Below are 17,350 nucleotides of genomic sequence, written 5' to 3' on the forward strand. Positions count from 1 at the left end.
GGTCTCTGTGAACTGACATTTAAAACGAGTGTCAAATCCATAAGAATCGAGAGATGCCGTTTCGCTACTGTGTTTTTCTCAGTAAATGGGGACGATCGATTCTGTATCATGATGTCTCAGAGTTGATAATTCTCTCTCTCTCTCTCTCTCTCTCTCTCTCTCTCTCTCTCTCTCTCTCTCTCTCATTTCTGGAGCAGTGGTTCGTAACCTTTTTATTACCACGCCCCCTCTAAGAGTTGGTCCTTCCCTCCACGCCCCGCCCCCCTTGCATCTATGAGTAAAATTCCCTCCCAGATCTAAAGGAAAATGAAAAGAAAGAGAAAGAGAACGGGTGTTTTTATTCTTCTGGGAATGAATTAGTGAGATATTTGACACTGCTACTTAGCTACTAGATCTTGAATGCGTAGTTGAATGTTGAGAGAATAATGAATATAATTAGAGAATTTCTCATTTTTCCTTAGGGCTCGGCCCCCCCCACCCTGGAAATTGACGGTGGCCCCCAGGTTAAGAACCACTGTTCTAGATTATCGTGATCTCCAGTAACGTGTACTGTCTCCTTCCTTTCCTTGTTAAGATCGAGAAGTCTGTAATCGCAGTCTATATCTGTCGTCGCCCATCGGAAGTAGCACGTGATGTTTCTTTCATGTGATCGAACCCTCCTCGAGACAAAAGAATATCGAATGGACGACAGTACAAAGCACTAGTACAAGTACGTAATCAGGCCGGGTGAAAGAAATAACAAACACCAAGTACCTGGAGATCAATCGATGGCATTACAAGTTATTTATGAGCGCAGTGAACCTCCTCCAACGGCGGCCAGATAATTCGCAGACCCTCGGTGACGTAGACCTACGTTTCTCACATCGTCAAATGTCAGCCGTTGGGTCATTCTCCTCTTCTCTGTTTTCAGTCGCCGTGCGGCGGGAGCCAGTCGCTGACGGCGATTACGTGACTGCCTGTAAATGAACACAGGAATGAATTCCAGCGGTCTTTATCTCTCGTGAATAATCGCTCCGAATTCGCTCGCGTCGTGAACCAAAGGAATCCCTCTCCAGTCGATACGGTTACGGTGTGGCGTGTCATAACGCGGTCCGCTAAGAAAAGTTTTCCGTCACGCCGCTCCCGGGTTGGCTCTCGAAGGACTCTCGACCAATGGGATGGATAAGAAGGGGCAGAAGGCTCTCGTCGCCTGGCTGGACTCGCCTCAGGTGTTTGGCCGGGGAGAGATCCCCGCGTACCGGGATGGAAATAGCTTTGGCTACCAGGTGGCAGAGTGCCTCGGTCCCGCGCGCGCGTTGCTTACTCTCTTGTGCTCCTGCGACCTTCATGGTAGTGGTGCCTTGAAGGAGAAGGCTTGGCTGTCCTTCACCATGCAGCGTTTGAAGGCGTTCTTCACCTCAAGGTAATGGAAGAAATGTTTTCCAAAAGAGGAGAGAAGGAGAGTAACGTGAGTCTCTTTTATAGAGTAGTTTTTTCTCAGAAGTGGTATGTGCTTGTGTAGGCAGAGAAACAGGTGGTGCAATACAGGGATGAATCGATGTCGGTCTGATTCTTATACGAAACTGGCATTCTTTAAATGCTTGAAATCGAAGGGCAAATTTTCCACGGCTTGAAAAGGAATGAAAAGCAAATGAAAAGCAGTTGCTTTTGTTGTTCTGTGGTAACACGTGCTTGAAAATCATAATGCGGTTTCCGATCGATTCTTGTGCCACAACATTCTGTTCGTTGCTTTCCGTCGTGGATGACTTTTGCTGAAAGGGTAAGAGTCAGCGCTTTGGTGGCTGCATTTTTCTTGTTTATATGAAGTAACTTTGTTCAGAAGAATGATTTGAACAGCAATGTTTGGGCCAAAGTAGAGGACTGGATGCAATCAAAGTTCCACAATAATGTTGTTCAGATATTTGAAAATGCAAAATGTTTGTTGAATTTTTATCTGTATTGACAAAGCATTTTCATTTGTGTTGCTGTGTAACCATGTGAGCACGCACTCACACACGCACAGACACACACACACACACACACACACATTATATATATATATATATATATATATATATATATATATATATATATATATATATATATATATATATATATAATTATATATCTGTAATATATATATGATAATACATACTTCGGTATTTAATATGCAAAATAAGATATAATAATAACTAATAATAACTAAAAATTTCTTACCCTGCACAACTTACAGTCCAAAATTACTCTACTTAATTGTTCAGAAGTTTACTGAGCCTTTTGATAATAAGCCACAAGTCGTGTGACTGGCGTGTTCTAGTTGTTGAATGTTTCATACTGGATTTAATTACCTTAGATGATTTTTAAACAAGTTGAAGGTCGTTTTTAATATTCTGTAAACGAAAACTATTGAGATGGCTATTTGTCTGTCCATCCGCACTTTTCTGTCCGCCCTCAGATCTTCAAAACTGCTGAGGCTAGAGGGCTGCAAATTGGTATGTTGATCATCCACCCTCCAATCATCAAACATACCAAATTGCAGCCTTCTAGCCTCATTAGTTTTTATTTTATTTAAGGTTAAAGTTAGCCATGGTCGAGCTTCTGGCACCGATTTAGGTGCCAGCAACACAGGCCACCACTGGGCCGAGGTTGAAAGTTTCGTGGGCCGCGGCTGAGAGTTTCATGGGTCGTGCCTGAGAGTTTCATACAGCATTATACGCTATACAGAAAACTCGATTGCGCCGAAGAAATTTCGGCGTATTTTTTACTTGTTTGAATAGTAATGGTAATAGTATAACAATAATAATAATAATAATGAAGAAACAAATCCACGGTTCTGTATGGGTATATATCTTTTTAAAATAAATCAAGATTGAAAAGGGGAATCGAACAGATTCCCGAAAGCTCTCTGTGGAGATTTATTTTTAAATATATTTGTACCCACACATAACTGAGGATTCGTTTCTTCATTTCAAGACTCACGCTACTATGAGTATTTTTAATAATAATAATAATAATAATAATAATAATAATAATAATAATAATAATAATAATAATAATAGTAATAATAATAATAATAATAATAGCTTTTGCGTTTTGTGTGCGTGTGATTTTTATTTAAATATGAAAATAAGTACGAATTTAAATAATAATAATAATATAATAATAATAATTTTTGTTTTTTTTCTGCGTGTGTTTTGTTGTATAATAATAATAATAATAATAATAATAATAATAATAATAATAATAATAATAATAATAATAGCTTCTCTGTTTTTGTGCGTGTGCTAAGCACGTGTCGGTATTTTCATTTTTTATTTTAATTTTGTCGCAGTGACTGTCCAGTACGCGTTTGCTTGAAACCTCACAAAAACACTTGGTGTTCATCAAACACTTTTCTGTCAGTTTTTTTTCCGCAAGTTTTATCTTTCGTGCAAAGTGCAAATAGTTCACTTTGATGAACGCACTCTTGCAATTTCGCCTTGAGTTATTTTCCCCTTCGTCATGTCTACCCCATTTTTTTTAGCAAAGTGTCGAATATACATTTTATTTATTTATTTATTTATTTTTTTTTTTAGATATCTGCATCGACGGTGTTTTCATCACTGACTTCCTGTTTCAGCTAAGTATCAAACGTGTCTCTCTCTTCACCTTTCTTCCTGGATGGTGAGAGAGACAGACTTGATACTTTGCTGAAACAAGAAGCGATGATAACAGATCAATGTCGACCTTTCAAACTAAAAAAAAAAATAACTCAAAATGGAGAACAAATATATTCAGAGGAACGTACAATTTCCGAGCGTCATGCTCCCTCTTCAGTGTGGAGACATGAAAACCCAACTAGTCCATTATGGGTGAATTTAACAAAGAAAGAAAAAAAATAATAATATAATAAGTGAAATATCAGTAATTAATAAGACAGGCTAATTGCAAGGGAAAAGCATCGTCACTCTCTAAACAGGTCATTTAGGGAACAATATGTCAATTGAAGCACCAGTGATTGGGGAGTAACCAGAATAAAGCAAAAATCTAATAATACGTGTTTGGGTCATAACAATGACCTGCCATTTTTTTTATACATTAAGTATAAATTCTGAAACAAGAAGTCAGTGATAAAATCACTTTCGATGCAGATAACTCAAAAATTAAAAAAATGCATATTTGACACTTTATTTTAAAGAAGCCTTGGGGGCAAGTTCAGGGACGTATTGATGCGATCCATATGAATGTGAGAACTTTATATGAATAATGTAATAATACTTGCTGCCCTGAAATATTAGGCCGGACCTCTGTTGGCTTGGAGAGTATTCTTTATAATAATGCTTTTGTAAATATAGCATCAAATTGATCACGTGTGTCGTAGGGGTCACCACTGTCGTATTTCCTTACCTCTGCCAAAAAATCATAGGGATGAGATGCAGGATATATGTATGTATGAATGTATGTATGTATGTATGTATGTATATTATATATATATATATTTGTGTATGTATGTATGTATGTATACATATACACACACATATACACACACACACACATATATATATATATATATATATATATATATATATATATATATATATATCTGTATATACTGTCTGTATGTGTGTGTGTTTATATATGTACGTAGTGCCCTTCTTGTTCTTTTTATTTTCTGTTTTATATTCATATTCAAAATCGATATTGAGTCTACGGCTGCTGTGCCACTGCCTACACGCAATGCTCCCTTCCTGCCCCCAAGACGAGTTGTTTTCTTAGGAGTGTGTGTGTATATATACATATATATGTGTGTGTTTGTGTGTGTGTGAATTTTTATCACATCACCGTGACATTTTGGATTCACTAACATTAAGCTAGAAATGTCATTTAATATCCAATTTTCTGTACCTAATAAATAATATATATATACATATACATATACATATAGTGTGTGTGTGTGTGTCTGTGTGGAGAGTGTTGTTTTGTTTCCATATTTGTTTGACGGTCATTGACCTTCTGGTTCAATTGTGTACTCATGTATGTTTGTACAGATACAACAGGTGGCTGCTTATCGATCTCTTTTCCACATTTACACAGAAACACACACACACATTATATATATACATACATACATACATACATACATACATACATACATACATACATACTTGCATACATACATACATTCATACATACATACATACATACATTCATACATACATACATTCACACATACACATTTTATATATATATATATATATATTTATATATATATATATATATATATATATATATATATATATATATATATATATGTGTGTGTGTGTGTGTGTGTGTTATATAGATAGTGAGGAAGACAGGCAGAATAAAACACTAGATAACTTTAACTTAGCGTTTCTGTACTTGATTTGGTGTTCTTTCTGCTACTTACACACAGAACTACATCAAAATTCCTTCGTATGTACATAAGCACTAGAACCTTTGTTCTGCCAAAGGCTTGCTGTAGCTTGCCTCTTCTTTTACAGGTGTAAATTTGGACATTGCTCTCCGAAGATAGTTGATTGTCACTTACGAGTATTTTTTCAAATGAGCAAGATACTGTAAACAGTCTTAGTCACCTAATTCTTTTCCTGAATGCTTTTCTCTCCTTAAGCAGCTAAACTCTTAAAATTCTACCTTACGTTGTGTTCCTTTGGGTCCTGGAATCCCTTTGCATCTGTAAAATATTTTGCTGTCCCTTTGTTTATACTTATAATAATTATAGCAATTTGTAGTCTGTTTTTATTTGTCTAAAATTTTAGGTTATACTCTTTTCTGTATGTATAAAATTTCTCAGGAACATTAATTAACTAATTAATTAAAGGGGGAAAAGGCGTATGGTGGAAATATACGAGTACACATATACTCACGCAAACACACGCACGTGTATATATATATATATATATATATATATATATAATATATATATATATATATATATATATATATATATATATATATATGTATATGTATATATGTATCTTTTATAATATATATATATAGATATATATGTATATATAAATATATATATGTATATATATATATATATATATATATATATAAATATATATATATATATATATATATATATATATATATATATATATATATATATATATATATATATTCAGAGGTCGTTTGATTATGTGTAGAGAATGGAAAAAGACGAATTAATGAAAAGCATATAATTCGAAAGTGATGGGAGGTAGACGAGATGGACTTAGAAAGTAATAATAGACCTCAAGTTACCCTGACGAAACCCAGACGACTTTTTCCTCATCCTCTAAGACCCCTTCTGCGAATCTCTCCAACACCCAGAGAGCCAACTCTGGTGACGTCAAGAAGTGAATAACCTGATCCGGAAAGCACGTCAGCCTCAGCTGTTGCAAATGCAATCGTTCCAGTTGCCTGAAATGTTGTCACAGAGCACGAAAAGACAAGATCCCCGAGGGACCAGATGTTTGTTTTTTTTTTAGAGCAACAAAAAAAAAAAAAAAGCGAGAAGACGCCCCTTGAGAACAAATGAAGTGCGGGAACATTGCGTGCAAAGGCGTGCTCGTCATTCAGTCCTTACACGAAGATGTATTATTGAACTTCGTGGAGCCCCGGCGTCCCCTGGGGGAATTGGGTGACTCAGATGATAATTGTACTGTATTTCAATAAGGAGGTCACTTGGTGCAGCAGATGGAGGGGCTTTTTACTGGTATTTAACTTCGTGAATATCAAATGCAGTAGGAAATTACCGAGAGGTTAAGTGCTGCTGGGTAGACGGACGACATTTGTTCCTATAGATGTTTTGGTAACAGAAGGAAGTCTATTACTTAAAGGCATGTTTTGGTGAAAGCTTATCTTCAGAGCATAAATTAAACATAAAGCTGTATATCTGTCAAGTTAATAAAATTTTTTTAAAATTAATAGATAAGTCAATCAAATGAACAAATGACTGATTACATTTGCACCTCTAGATGTTTTACCAATCAGAAGGAAGAATAGTTGAAGGCATGTTATGGTGAAAGCTCATCTTCAGAGCCCAAAGTAAAGATAAAGCTGTATATATATAAAATCAATAAAAAAACAATTTTCTAAATGGAAAGATAGTCAGTCAAATGAACACCTGACCAGCTAAAAAGTTGCACGAGAGAACAAGTTAGCGACTCCTGTACAGTCCATAGCAAAACCTTCGCATGGGACTCTCAACATTTCGACCACCGCCCTCGTGCCATCCCGCCGTTACAATTATTTTTCGCAGTCTCCCTCTTCGTTCGTTTCTTCTCCGGTCTTGGTGGTGACCTACTTTCCTTTGCACGAACGACAATCGCGTCTCGTAATCTGCTAAGTTCTGTTGAGGAGTCTTCTCGTTTCCTCCTCTGGGAAGAGATGGGAGACAGGTATGGGTCGGTTCGGCTACGCCATAACTCGCAGGGAATTGATTCTCTCTCTCTCTCTCTCTCTCTCTCTCTCTCTCTTGTTAAAATATACTAATTAGTGTTGATACTAAACTTGTTCAAAAGATTCACCCGTGTTATTGCCGCTTATGTAGGTAAACATAGTACTAATAACAGAATACGCTCTCTCTCTCTCTCTCTCTCTCTCCTCTCTCTCTCTCGTTAGTGTTGATCACGAACCTTGTTCAAAAGATTCACCCGTGTCATTGCCGCTTATGAAAAGTAAATATAGTACTAATAATGACAGAATACGCTCTCTCTCTCTCCTCTCTCTCTCTCTCTCTCTCTCTCTCTCTCTCTCTCATTACAGCATATTAATTAATGTGGGTGACTTATCTTATAAGGAAAATTCACCCATTTTGTTGCCGTTTATGGAGGTATATAACTAATAACGGACTGCTTTCTCTCTCTCTCTCTCTCTCTCTCTCTCTCTCTCTCTCTCTCTCTCTCTCTCTCATTAATGCTTACTAATTAATGTTGATCACTCACCTTATAAGCAATTACCGATTAGGTATATACTTATAACAGAATAAGCTTATAATTTGGGCGAGTTTTTTTGCAAAAGCCTTTGACAATGGAATGGTCGTCATTCACATTTTGAAATGTATACCAGTATAACCTTCTCATCCGCACAAATATACCGCCCAGAGTCGGGTGTTGGTACCGTCAGTGTACCTCATGCGGTGCACTGTATGCATTACTTACGATTCTTTGTAGCGTGCCTACGGCCCCTAGCTGCAACCCTTTCGTTCCTTTTACTGTACCTCCTTTCATACTCTCTTTCTTCCATCTGACTTTCCACCCTCTTCTAACAATTGAATCATAGTGCAACTGCGAGGTTTTCCTCCTGTTACACCTTTAAACCTTATACTGTCAATTTCCGTTTCAGCTCTGAATGACCTCATAGGTCCCAGTGCTTGGCCTTTGGCCTAAATTCTATGTTCAATTAAGAATATCTCAAATAAATGAAAGCGTGACTTTTTACCTCTGACTCCTCCTCTCGTGATGCATTAATCACGTGATGTTTCTCTTTATTGTTGAATTTAGTAGACTGAAAAAAATCATGTTCTTTGTCATCGGATGCACACATGTGGAAATGCTCATGTAGTAGAAGAACGCAAGACTTGGTTTTTGTAGCTAAATAATACTATTAAGACATTTGCCATTATCATTTCCATAAACTTTTTAAGCCAGCAATGTTCTCAGATACAACTGCAGAGGAGAAATGCATTTAGTCCAGTGCAGTATTATGTCTACCTTGAGACGCTAATACCCACTTCTCTGTGAGCCTTAGTAAACTTATTTTAGTGAATAAAGCAACTTGAATAAGTCAGAACTCATATGCTGGGGGAAGCCTAATATCCTGAGTGCTAAAATAATTCTCAGACAGACATTTCTACGAAGGATAAGAAAACTGGGACGCCTAGTGTCAATATATCGAGCTTCAGTTAGGGTAACAAGGGTGAGAAAAAATGAGCACATGGAGAAATACATTATTGCTTTGTCATGCGAAATGAAATATATGATCTTTGTCAATGCTTTCGTTCTGTACGTTGAAACAACTCCAGTTGAACAGGTACTTACGAGACGGACAAATTAGTCAAGCTTCTTTTGTTAAGACTTCGACTCTGCCTGATTATTGAGAGTTGAGTGTTTGGTCAATTCGTCCAATATGTATCCGGAAATAGGAGCGGCAATGACCCACAAGATCTCTGGGCGTCGATGGACTGAACGAATGTGGGCTAATGGCAAAGGTTAATGGACTGCTTACTTGAGATACTTTAAGTTATTCTTACTCCGCCAAAGTTTGCAGACTTTGAAAAATCAAACAAGTGAAAATTACGTCGAAGTTTCTTCGGCGCAATCGAGTTTACTGTACAGCCTCTACAACGTATAATCAAGGCCACCGAAAATAGATCTATCTTTCGGTGAGATCTCGGTATAATGCTGTAAGAACCACGACCATGAAACTTTAACCACTAATGCGGTGGCTCATCTATATGGTTGCCAGAAGCACGATTATATTTAACTTTAACCTTGAATAAAGTAAAAACTACTGGGACTAGAGGGCTGCAATTTGGTATGTTTGATGATTGGAGGGTGGATGATCAACATCCCAATTTGCAGCCCTCTAGCCTAAGTAGTTTTTGAGATCTGAGGGCGGACAGAAAAAAATGTGCGGACGGACAGACAAAGCCGGCACAACAGTTTTCATTGTGGCACAGAAAGATTGTTGTGAACCAACAATTTTAAAAGTACGAAGTACCCTTGTTTGAAAAAAAAGAGTAAGGGATATGACCAAATGCAGTGTGTGGGATTCTATCTATCTTCTTGACTTGTTGTATTTCACGGCTTTCTTAGCATTGGAAAATAAAATAGGTAAAATAATTTAAGGAAAAGAAGCTAAGCGCTTAAAGAAAACAAAGAGTTTGATGCCCCACTTGGTCTTTCAAGCACCAAAATCTAGGAAGACTATCCAGTGTTACTGATGAGATACCTTCAGTAGAGTCAGCAGTTCGCACGTACACCAGAGGCACAAGAACTGAGAATTACCAAAATTCATTTTGAAACAGAATTCATAAAAGATGGCAAAACAGGATCTTTATCGTCAAATGATTGCATAACTCACAATTTCCAGTTACGATGAAAAATGCAACCTCCACAGTTTTTTAGAAGACAGCAGCCTTTAACTTATGATTACGTGCACAGGATAACAATATTCCAGCAGTGTAGCACGCAAGATCTGAAGCATGCGGTATTAATGCCATCATGTCCGTAGATACAGAGGGCCATGCCCGCTATTGCTTAATTTTCCAGCAACTTCAGACTGTATATTCAATAAAACCATTTTAAACACCTCTGGAAAGAAGGCTTGAAGTCAAAAAATACAGGCAGATATTCAAAACCATCAAGTAATATTCTACCAGCACGCTGAGCTTCCTGGAGTGAGAACAGGGTCTGAGATCAGCTGATCAAGAAACTTAGGTCTGGCCAGTGTTCAGTCTCATACTACATAACTGAGCTATGGACTGCTTTAGTCCAGGCCTCTGGTGCAGAAAGCGTTTCATTTATCATTTATTTGGAATAAAAAACTGCTACAAGGATCGTACTGTTTGCATGCTGTGGTATTTCCTTACTAGTGTCAACGGTTATGTCACTAGAGAAGGTAGAAATAACCTGAGCATTCAAAGCCAGCAGACCTCAGCCATCGTTGAGCATTCCTCTCAGTCAAAACGCACCTATTCCTCAAAAGTTACAATTCTATCTCTCCTAGCATCTATTAACTTATTGCCGGTCACGAGGCCGTCCTTTAGGTAAAGTGTTCGTAAAAATCCACACACGACTTTATGCGTAATCATATCATCAATTTATCAACAAAGTTCCTCTGCAGACGTCAAAAGGTTCCCAGAATTCTTCGCGGTATTGCTAGAAATGACAGATCAAGCTCACTAAAGCACCATCACAGATAATTACGCCCTGCCAGTCAATAAAACAAAATATATAAAACAGCGAATGAAATCGAAAAGAAAGCCTCCGACGCCTTATGATTAACGAAGTGAAAACGTAGCACTGAAATCAATATGGGCAAGTGTAGACTCATCGTGTGCTAAGTTTGTTTTGGATAGAACCGGTTAGACTTATGGCCCTAGTCCTATAGGTGGTTCGTGATAAAAGCTAAAATTCTTTTATGACTCACTCCTAAGTTTTTTTTTCTCTTCCAACGAGGTCTGGCCATAGATAATATTAAGGAGAGTCACTGCCATATTCATTAGGATAGAACTTTATGTAGGAAACCTTAACGCACACATACGGACAACTTGTATGAGTGTGTGTCTGTATATTCTTATGTTTGTGTGTGTGTGTGTGTGTACGCTTGCGAGCGGTCGATGGCTTTATAAGTTTTTAGGCTTGCTTTTGTGTGCCAAAATTTAGCGTTTTGTTATATATATATATATATATATATATATATATATATATATATATATATATATATATATATATATATATATATATATATATATATATATATATGTGTGTGTGTGTATGTATATATAGTGAGTGTGTGTGTATATATACTGTATATATATACATATATACATATATATATATATATATATATATATATATATATATATATATATATATATATATATATATATATATCTGTCTGAGAAAATATATATAATGGTTAAAAGTCTCTTGTCTGTACAGTTTTACACTACAATTTGAAGGCACTGTTTTGTTTTTGGTAAACATATTCAGAAATTCATGGCGAACGTATTTTCCCAGTTACGGGATAGATTCTGATAGAAATATGAGAGTTTTATAAACCTGAGGAAAATCTGAAACAAAGTCTGATTCCAGAATGTGCATAAGAATGAGGCAAACTGTTATCATCATTCAGATCCCATTCTTTTGGACAACATTCCCTCTAATTTGTTCCAGCTGCATAGCTCTCTGTCTTTTACTTCTCCTCCATTCCATTTAGTCTCTTTCACGTTGTCTGTCCAACTTCTTTAACTCGACTCGAATTCTCACCTCGCCTGAGAACCAAACTCCTGGCGGGAACTCTCTTTGAGTCTAGAAATGCGACTCGGTGATTCAGTCAAACTAGTGAATGAAAATATTAACATTTGCAATCCGCAGTAAAAAGGGAAAGTAATATCGGTGTTCGTGTGGAGGAAGGGGCTGTTAATTACAGAACCATTAACGCAGAGAAGCACAGCAATGAAGGTACGTTGTTGAAAATGAACCCTGACGGATAATTATGCCGTTCATTTATTAAACAGACCCTATGGGATGGTGTGCGGTGCTCCGCTCGCTTTTTCTTGCTTTTTTTTTTTTTTTTTTGTGGCGCGAGAAGTTTTTGCTCCCTCAGTCCATTTCCTTGTTATTGCAAGTTGATGATTCATGTTACTTAGTTCATCCTTTTCCAATTCATTATCAAAGGACTTTAATCTAATGAGAGAGAGAAGAGAAGAGAGGTATGTAATATTATTGTGTTTAATAGAGAGAGAGAGAGAGAGAGAGAGAGAGGAGAGAGAGTGTGCATGTGTGTAAGAGAGAGAGAGAGAGAGAGAGAGAGAGAGAGAGAGAGAGAGAGAGAGATGCAATTAACTTTTCCGCTGCCAAATCTTATTTGTTTATTTATTTATTTAGTTCATCATGTATTGTTTGCTATTCTGAAATAGAGCGTGTAATCCGTATACACTGAGAGAAACCATGAATGTTGTTGTTGCTAAACTTTATTGTTATTGTTGACGTGTTTATCGATTGACTGGTTGATTTACATTCAGCGTTCCAAAGTGTTAAGCCTCTCAGTTCCGTTCGTAGAATATATTGTTTACTGTCGAAGACTTAACCTGGAACATGCGCCGGTTCGTTGAATTCTTACATTGCTGGAACCCGAAGGAGAGAGAGAGAGAGAGAGAGAGAGAGAGAGAGAGAGAGAGAGAAGGTCTTCCGAGAACTCTTTGTTGTGCGATCTTTATCATGATCGAATTTTTACTTGGCAAGTAATCGCGTGGCTTGTAAGTGCTGTCAGACTTCAATGGACGTTACTGTCAGAATTCCGGAACAGTGTAGTTATTTTGGAAAGATAAAGTTGTTTTCATATTTTTAATCACAACTTTACATCTGATCTTCATTAAATTGTGGAGGTTACGCTGTTACAAAATTACAAAAGAGGATAATATATAATATATATATACATGTATGTATGTATTTATGTATGTACATGTTATTGTTATATACATACATACATACATAATATATATATGTATATGCAAAAGTATATATATATACACAAAAGATATATATATATATATATATATATATATATATATATATATATATATATATATATATATATAACATGACATTAATTCTGAATGTAATAATTGCACTCGTTTGTCAATTTCAATACATAATCGAAGTGGCGGATTACGTAACATGTAAATATAGAATTCCAATGTTTTCGGATTAAGGTAAAACTAAAAGGAAAGATTATCAGAGTTAAGCTGGAGAGTTTTTTTAAAAATTCACGAAACCGTAAAAGTTGAGAAGTGTCTCAGGTAATCAAAGGCTGATTTATCTGCGGGATTTCCTTTGAATTTTTCAAATTGTTTTTACATTAGGAACGATGACCTTTTATAAACTAAGAAATAGTGAAGTCTTCAACATGTATTTAATAGTTGAGGCGATATCTAGTTATCACTGTTGCGCGTGGAATTATTTTTAATTTTTGCCGTGTGTACATAAACATGTAAACATATAAACATCTAAATCGTTCTCACTTCACTACTTTCACCTGCTCGTGGTACCAAGGTCAAAAGAGATTGGTTTTCATGAGGGATGATTGTAATCTCGTGGTAAAAAATTGCACCATAAAATTTCGTCAGTAAAGTAAAAGATGATTAACAATAACTGATAAGATTTCATTAGATTTCAAGCCGAATGAAGCATTTATATGTCACGCTATATATTACGGTATTTTGCCAATAATAATTCCCGTACATTATCTAGTAAGATTCACGAAATCTGAAATTAAATATAGCAAATTCGTCAGTCAGTTATTTCGAATATACACCTTTGGTTTGTTTTAAAACTTTATAAAAACTTATTAAAAAGTGAGATTAATTACCCAGCTTGAAAAGTAAGGAGAGTGACCTAGGGTCACCTTGATGCAATGACCTTGATTAAATCATTTTATACCTGCCGGAGCAAATGGCAACTCCCTCCATATCGACTTTTGTCAGGTCGCAATTTGCTGAAGCAGGGTACTTTCATTTGGGAGTCTGTACCAGAGAGGTTTTTGACTTGGCTTCTCTTTTAGGTTTTTTGTGATTGCAGCTGCCGTCTCTCTCTCTCTCTCTCTCTCTCTCTCTCTCACTCTCTCTCAGGCACACACACATAGAAACATTTCTCTCTGGCACGCACAAGCATTTTCTCCAGTACACACTCACAAACCTCTTCTCTCTCTCTCTCTCTCTCTCTCTCTTATTCACATACACACACATGCCCACACGCGCATTTATCTCTCTCACTAGCAAGAATTTTATATACAACGTACAACAAGCATTCTCTCTCTCTCTCTCTCTCTCTCTCTCTCTCTCTCTCTCTCTCTCTCTCTCTCTCTCTCTCTGTATTGCAATATCCTAGGCCGGGTATGCATCAAGTATTGGTTTATTTTGCCCCTAACCTAAACTTCACTTTAATTTCATGTGCAATGCGGTGCGGCAGCCTTCACCCTCAGTAGCCCAGTTCACCAATATTGATCTAGCTATTGCTCTTGAGATGTTAATTATAATTCAAGAATTCATTATTCACTCAGTTGCTGAGTGAATAATGAAATTTCGGCCTCAAGGTGAAGATGATTAAGATGGAAATTGCATCCTGTGGAGTGTCTGCTTAACGCTAATGTTATTGCCTAGTGAAATATGTCTCTGTTAATCACCTAGCGAGATATGCTAATTGTTAATAAGTCCTTGTTTAGGGAGAAAACAGCGAGAATGGCTTTGTATCCCAAATAGAAGTCCTCCGTAGGTGGGTAGCGCCGTCATTGCACCTCACGCGGCCCACTGTATGCATTATTTAAGGTTCTCTGCAGCGTGCCTTCGGACCCTCGCTGCAACCTCTTTCATACCTTTTCCTGTACCTCCGTTATTATTCCCTTTCTTCCATCTTGCTTTCCACCCTTTCCAAATAATTGTTTTACAGTGCAACTGCGAGGTTTTCCTCCTGTTACACCTTTAAATCTTTTACTGTCAATTTCCGTTTCAGCACAGAATGACCTCATAGGTCCCAGCCCTTGGCCCTGGGCCGAAATTTTATGTTTTCCAGTTCCAGTTCCACAGTAAATTTTATATTTTCCAGTTCCAGTTCCGCAATAAATTTTATATTTTCCAGTTCTGATTCCACAATAAATTTTATATTTTCCAGTGCCAATTCCACAATACATTTTACTGTATATTTTCCAATTCCAATTCCACAATAAATTTTATATTTTCCAGTTCCAATTCCACAATAAATTTTATATCCTCCAGTTCCAATTGCACAATAAATTTTATATTTTCCCGTTCCAATTCCACAATAAATTTTATATCCTCCAGTTCCAATTCCACAATAAATTTTATATTTTCCCGTTCCAATTCCACAATAAATTTTATATCCACCCGTTCCAATTCCACAATAAATTTTATATCCTCCAGTTCCAATTCCACAATAAATTTTATATTTTCCCGTTCCAATTCCACAATAAATTTTATATCCACCCGTTCCAATTCCAGAATGAAAGGGCCTACCGATAGATTATTAACGCATTCTTTCCTCTTAATTTCCGTTTCAGAGTTCAATGACCTTTGGCCGAAATTTCATATTCCAATTCCACAATAAAAGATCCTGCCAATTGATTAGTTCCTTAAATTTTGACAAATGCCACGCTTCAAAACAGGCAGAGTTCAATCATTTAAGAGAGTCGTAACCACGAAGCGCCAGGATAATCCATACTCTCCTCGCCATAAATACTTTCACTTGAGCAATTTTATTTTTGGCCTTCAAATTGCACTCGTATTAGACTTCCTGAGGTCACGGTATTAACGTGCTTGACCTCCCGACCTTTCGTCGTTCCTGACCAGTTACTGCAAGAAAAAAGTATTCATAGTGCAACTACGAGGCTTTCCTCCTGCTACACCTTTCAAACCTTTTACTGTCAATTTCAGTTTCAGTGCTGAATGACCTCATAGGTCCCAGTGCTTGGCCTTTGGCCTAAATTCTATATTCAGTTCAATTCAATGTACTGCTCACAGGAAGGGCAGGAATTCTCTTTCACTTTTTCTTTTCGTTTATTCGTAATTTTTTTTCCTATCAGTGGTGACTGCTTTTATAGTTTTTCTGCTACAGTTTCTTTACGTTTAATAGGCGTAAGCTGGTAAAATTATAAAGACTCCAGTAAGTTTTCATTTGAAAATTTAAGTATGTCATACACATATACATGCAGTAAATACCACGTGCATACACATTATATATATATATATATGTATTTCATATATAAACTATATATATATATATAAATATAATATATATATATATATATATATATATATATATATATATATATATATATATATATATATATATATATATATATATATATATATGCATATATTTTCCCATTTTTTGTATGGGGTAAGCACGATGCCTTCTTTTGAAGGACTTTTGATTTGGCAGACCTGTAGTCTCGATCGGCACCCTGCCTGACACGCCTAGACCCCCGGTAGCGTATGTTTCATACCCGACCCAACGCCCTTTCTTCCCAGCAGCGAGAGTTGTTGCGCGGTAGGGCGAGAGTTCGAGACGTGTGAGATGTTTTAGTGGCTTTGTTTTGTGTGTGTATTTAGTCTGTACACCATTTGCTTTTAGCCCTCCCGTTGATTACATATATAATCCCGGGATGTCTATCAGGTTTGCCTCTCCTGATCAGTCGGGTGCGGATTTGAACCAGCCCACAGACCTCTACGGTGTCCGAAGCTGCTGCTGTAACCGACTGAGCCATCGAGGCTCCATATATATCATTCTTTCTTCTTTCATAAAATAATATCTTCTAAGCCTTTCTTCTTCTGTCTCTTCTTCTTCTTGTGTCTGTCTGCTAGACTTCATTTCTCTCTAAGCTGCCCTTCAGCTTCAATCTTCTTCTTTCTTCTTCTTGTGCACAAAGTGAGTGAAATGGATTATTGGCTTGAGAGAGAGAGAGAGAGAGAGAGAGAGAGAGAGAGAGAGAGAGAGAGAGAGAGAGGCGAACTGTGCGTGATCCCTCACTTCCACACAAAAGACCACAAGTAGAGGTGACATTATATTTATGGCCTCGCTGCAAATAATCTTATGTACAGGACCAGGAACAGATTTTCCTCAGT

The 17,350-nt window shown here is 36.8% G+C and overlaps 1 protein-coding gene across 1 annotated transcript in view; it reads left to right on the top strand.

Moving 5' to 3' along the window:
• The first annotated feature begins 1,157 nt into the window (after positions 1-1,157).
• Positions 1,158-17,350, top strand: part of LOC136835859 (uncharacterized) — a 57,907-nt gene continuing 41,714 nt past the window's right edge. The window contains 1 exon segment of the mRNA XM_067099704.1: positions 1,158-1,402. Within this exon segment, the coding sequence (XP_066955805.1) occupies positions 1,158-1,402 (245 nt within the window).

This window comes from Macrobrachium rosenbergii, chromosome 55 (genome assembly GCF_040412425.1).
Source record: "Macrobrachium rosenbergii isolate ZJJX-2024 chromosome 55, ASM4041242v1, whole genome shotgun sequence".
Lineage (NCBI taxonomy): Eukaryota > Metazoa > Arthropoda > Malacostraca > Decapoda > Palaemonidae > Macrobrachium > Macrobrachium rosenbergii.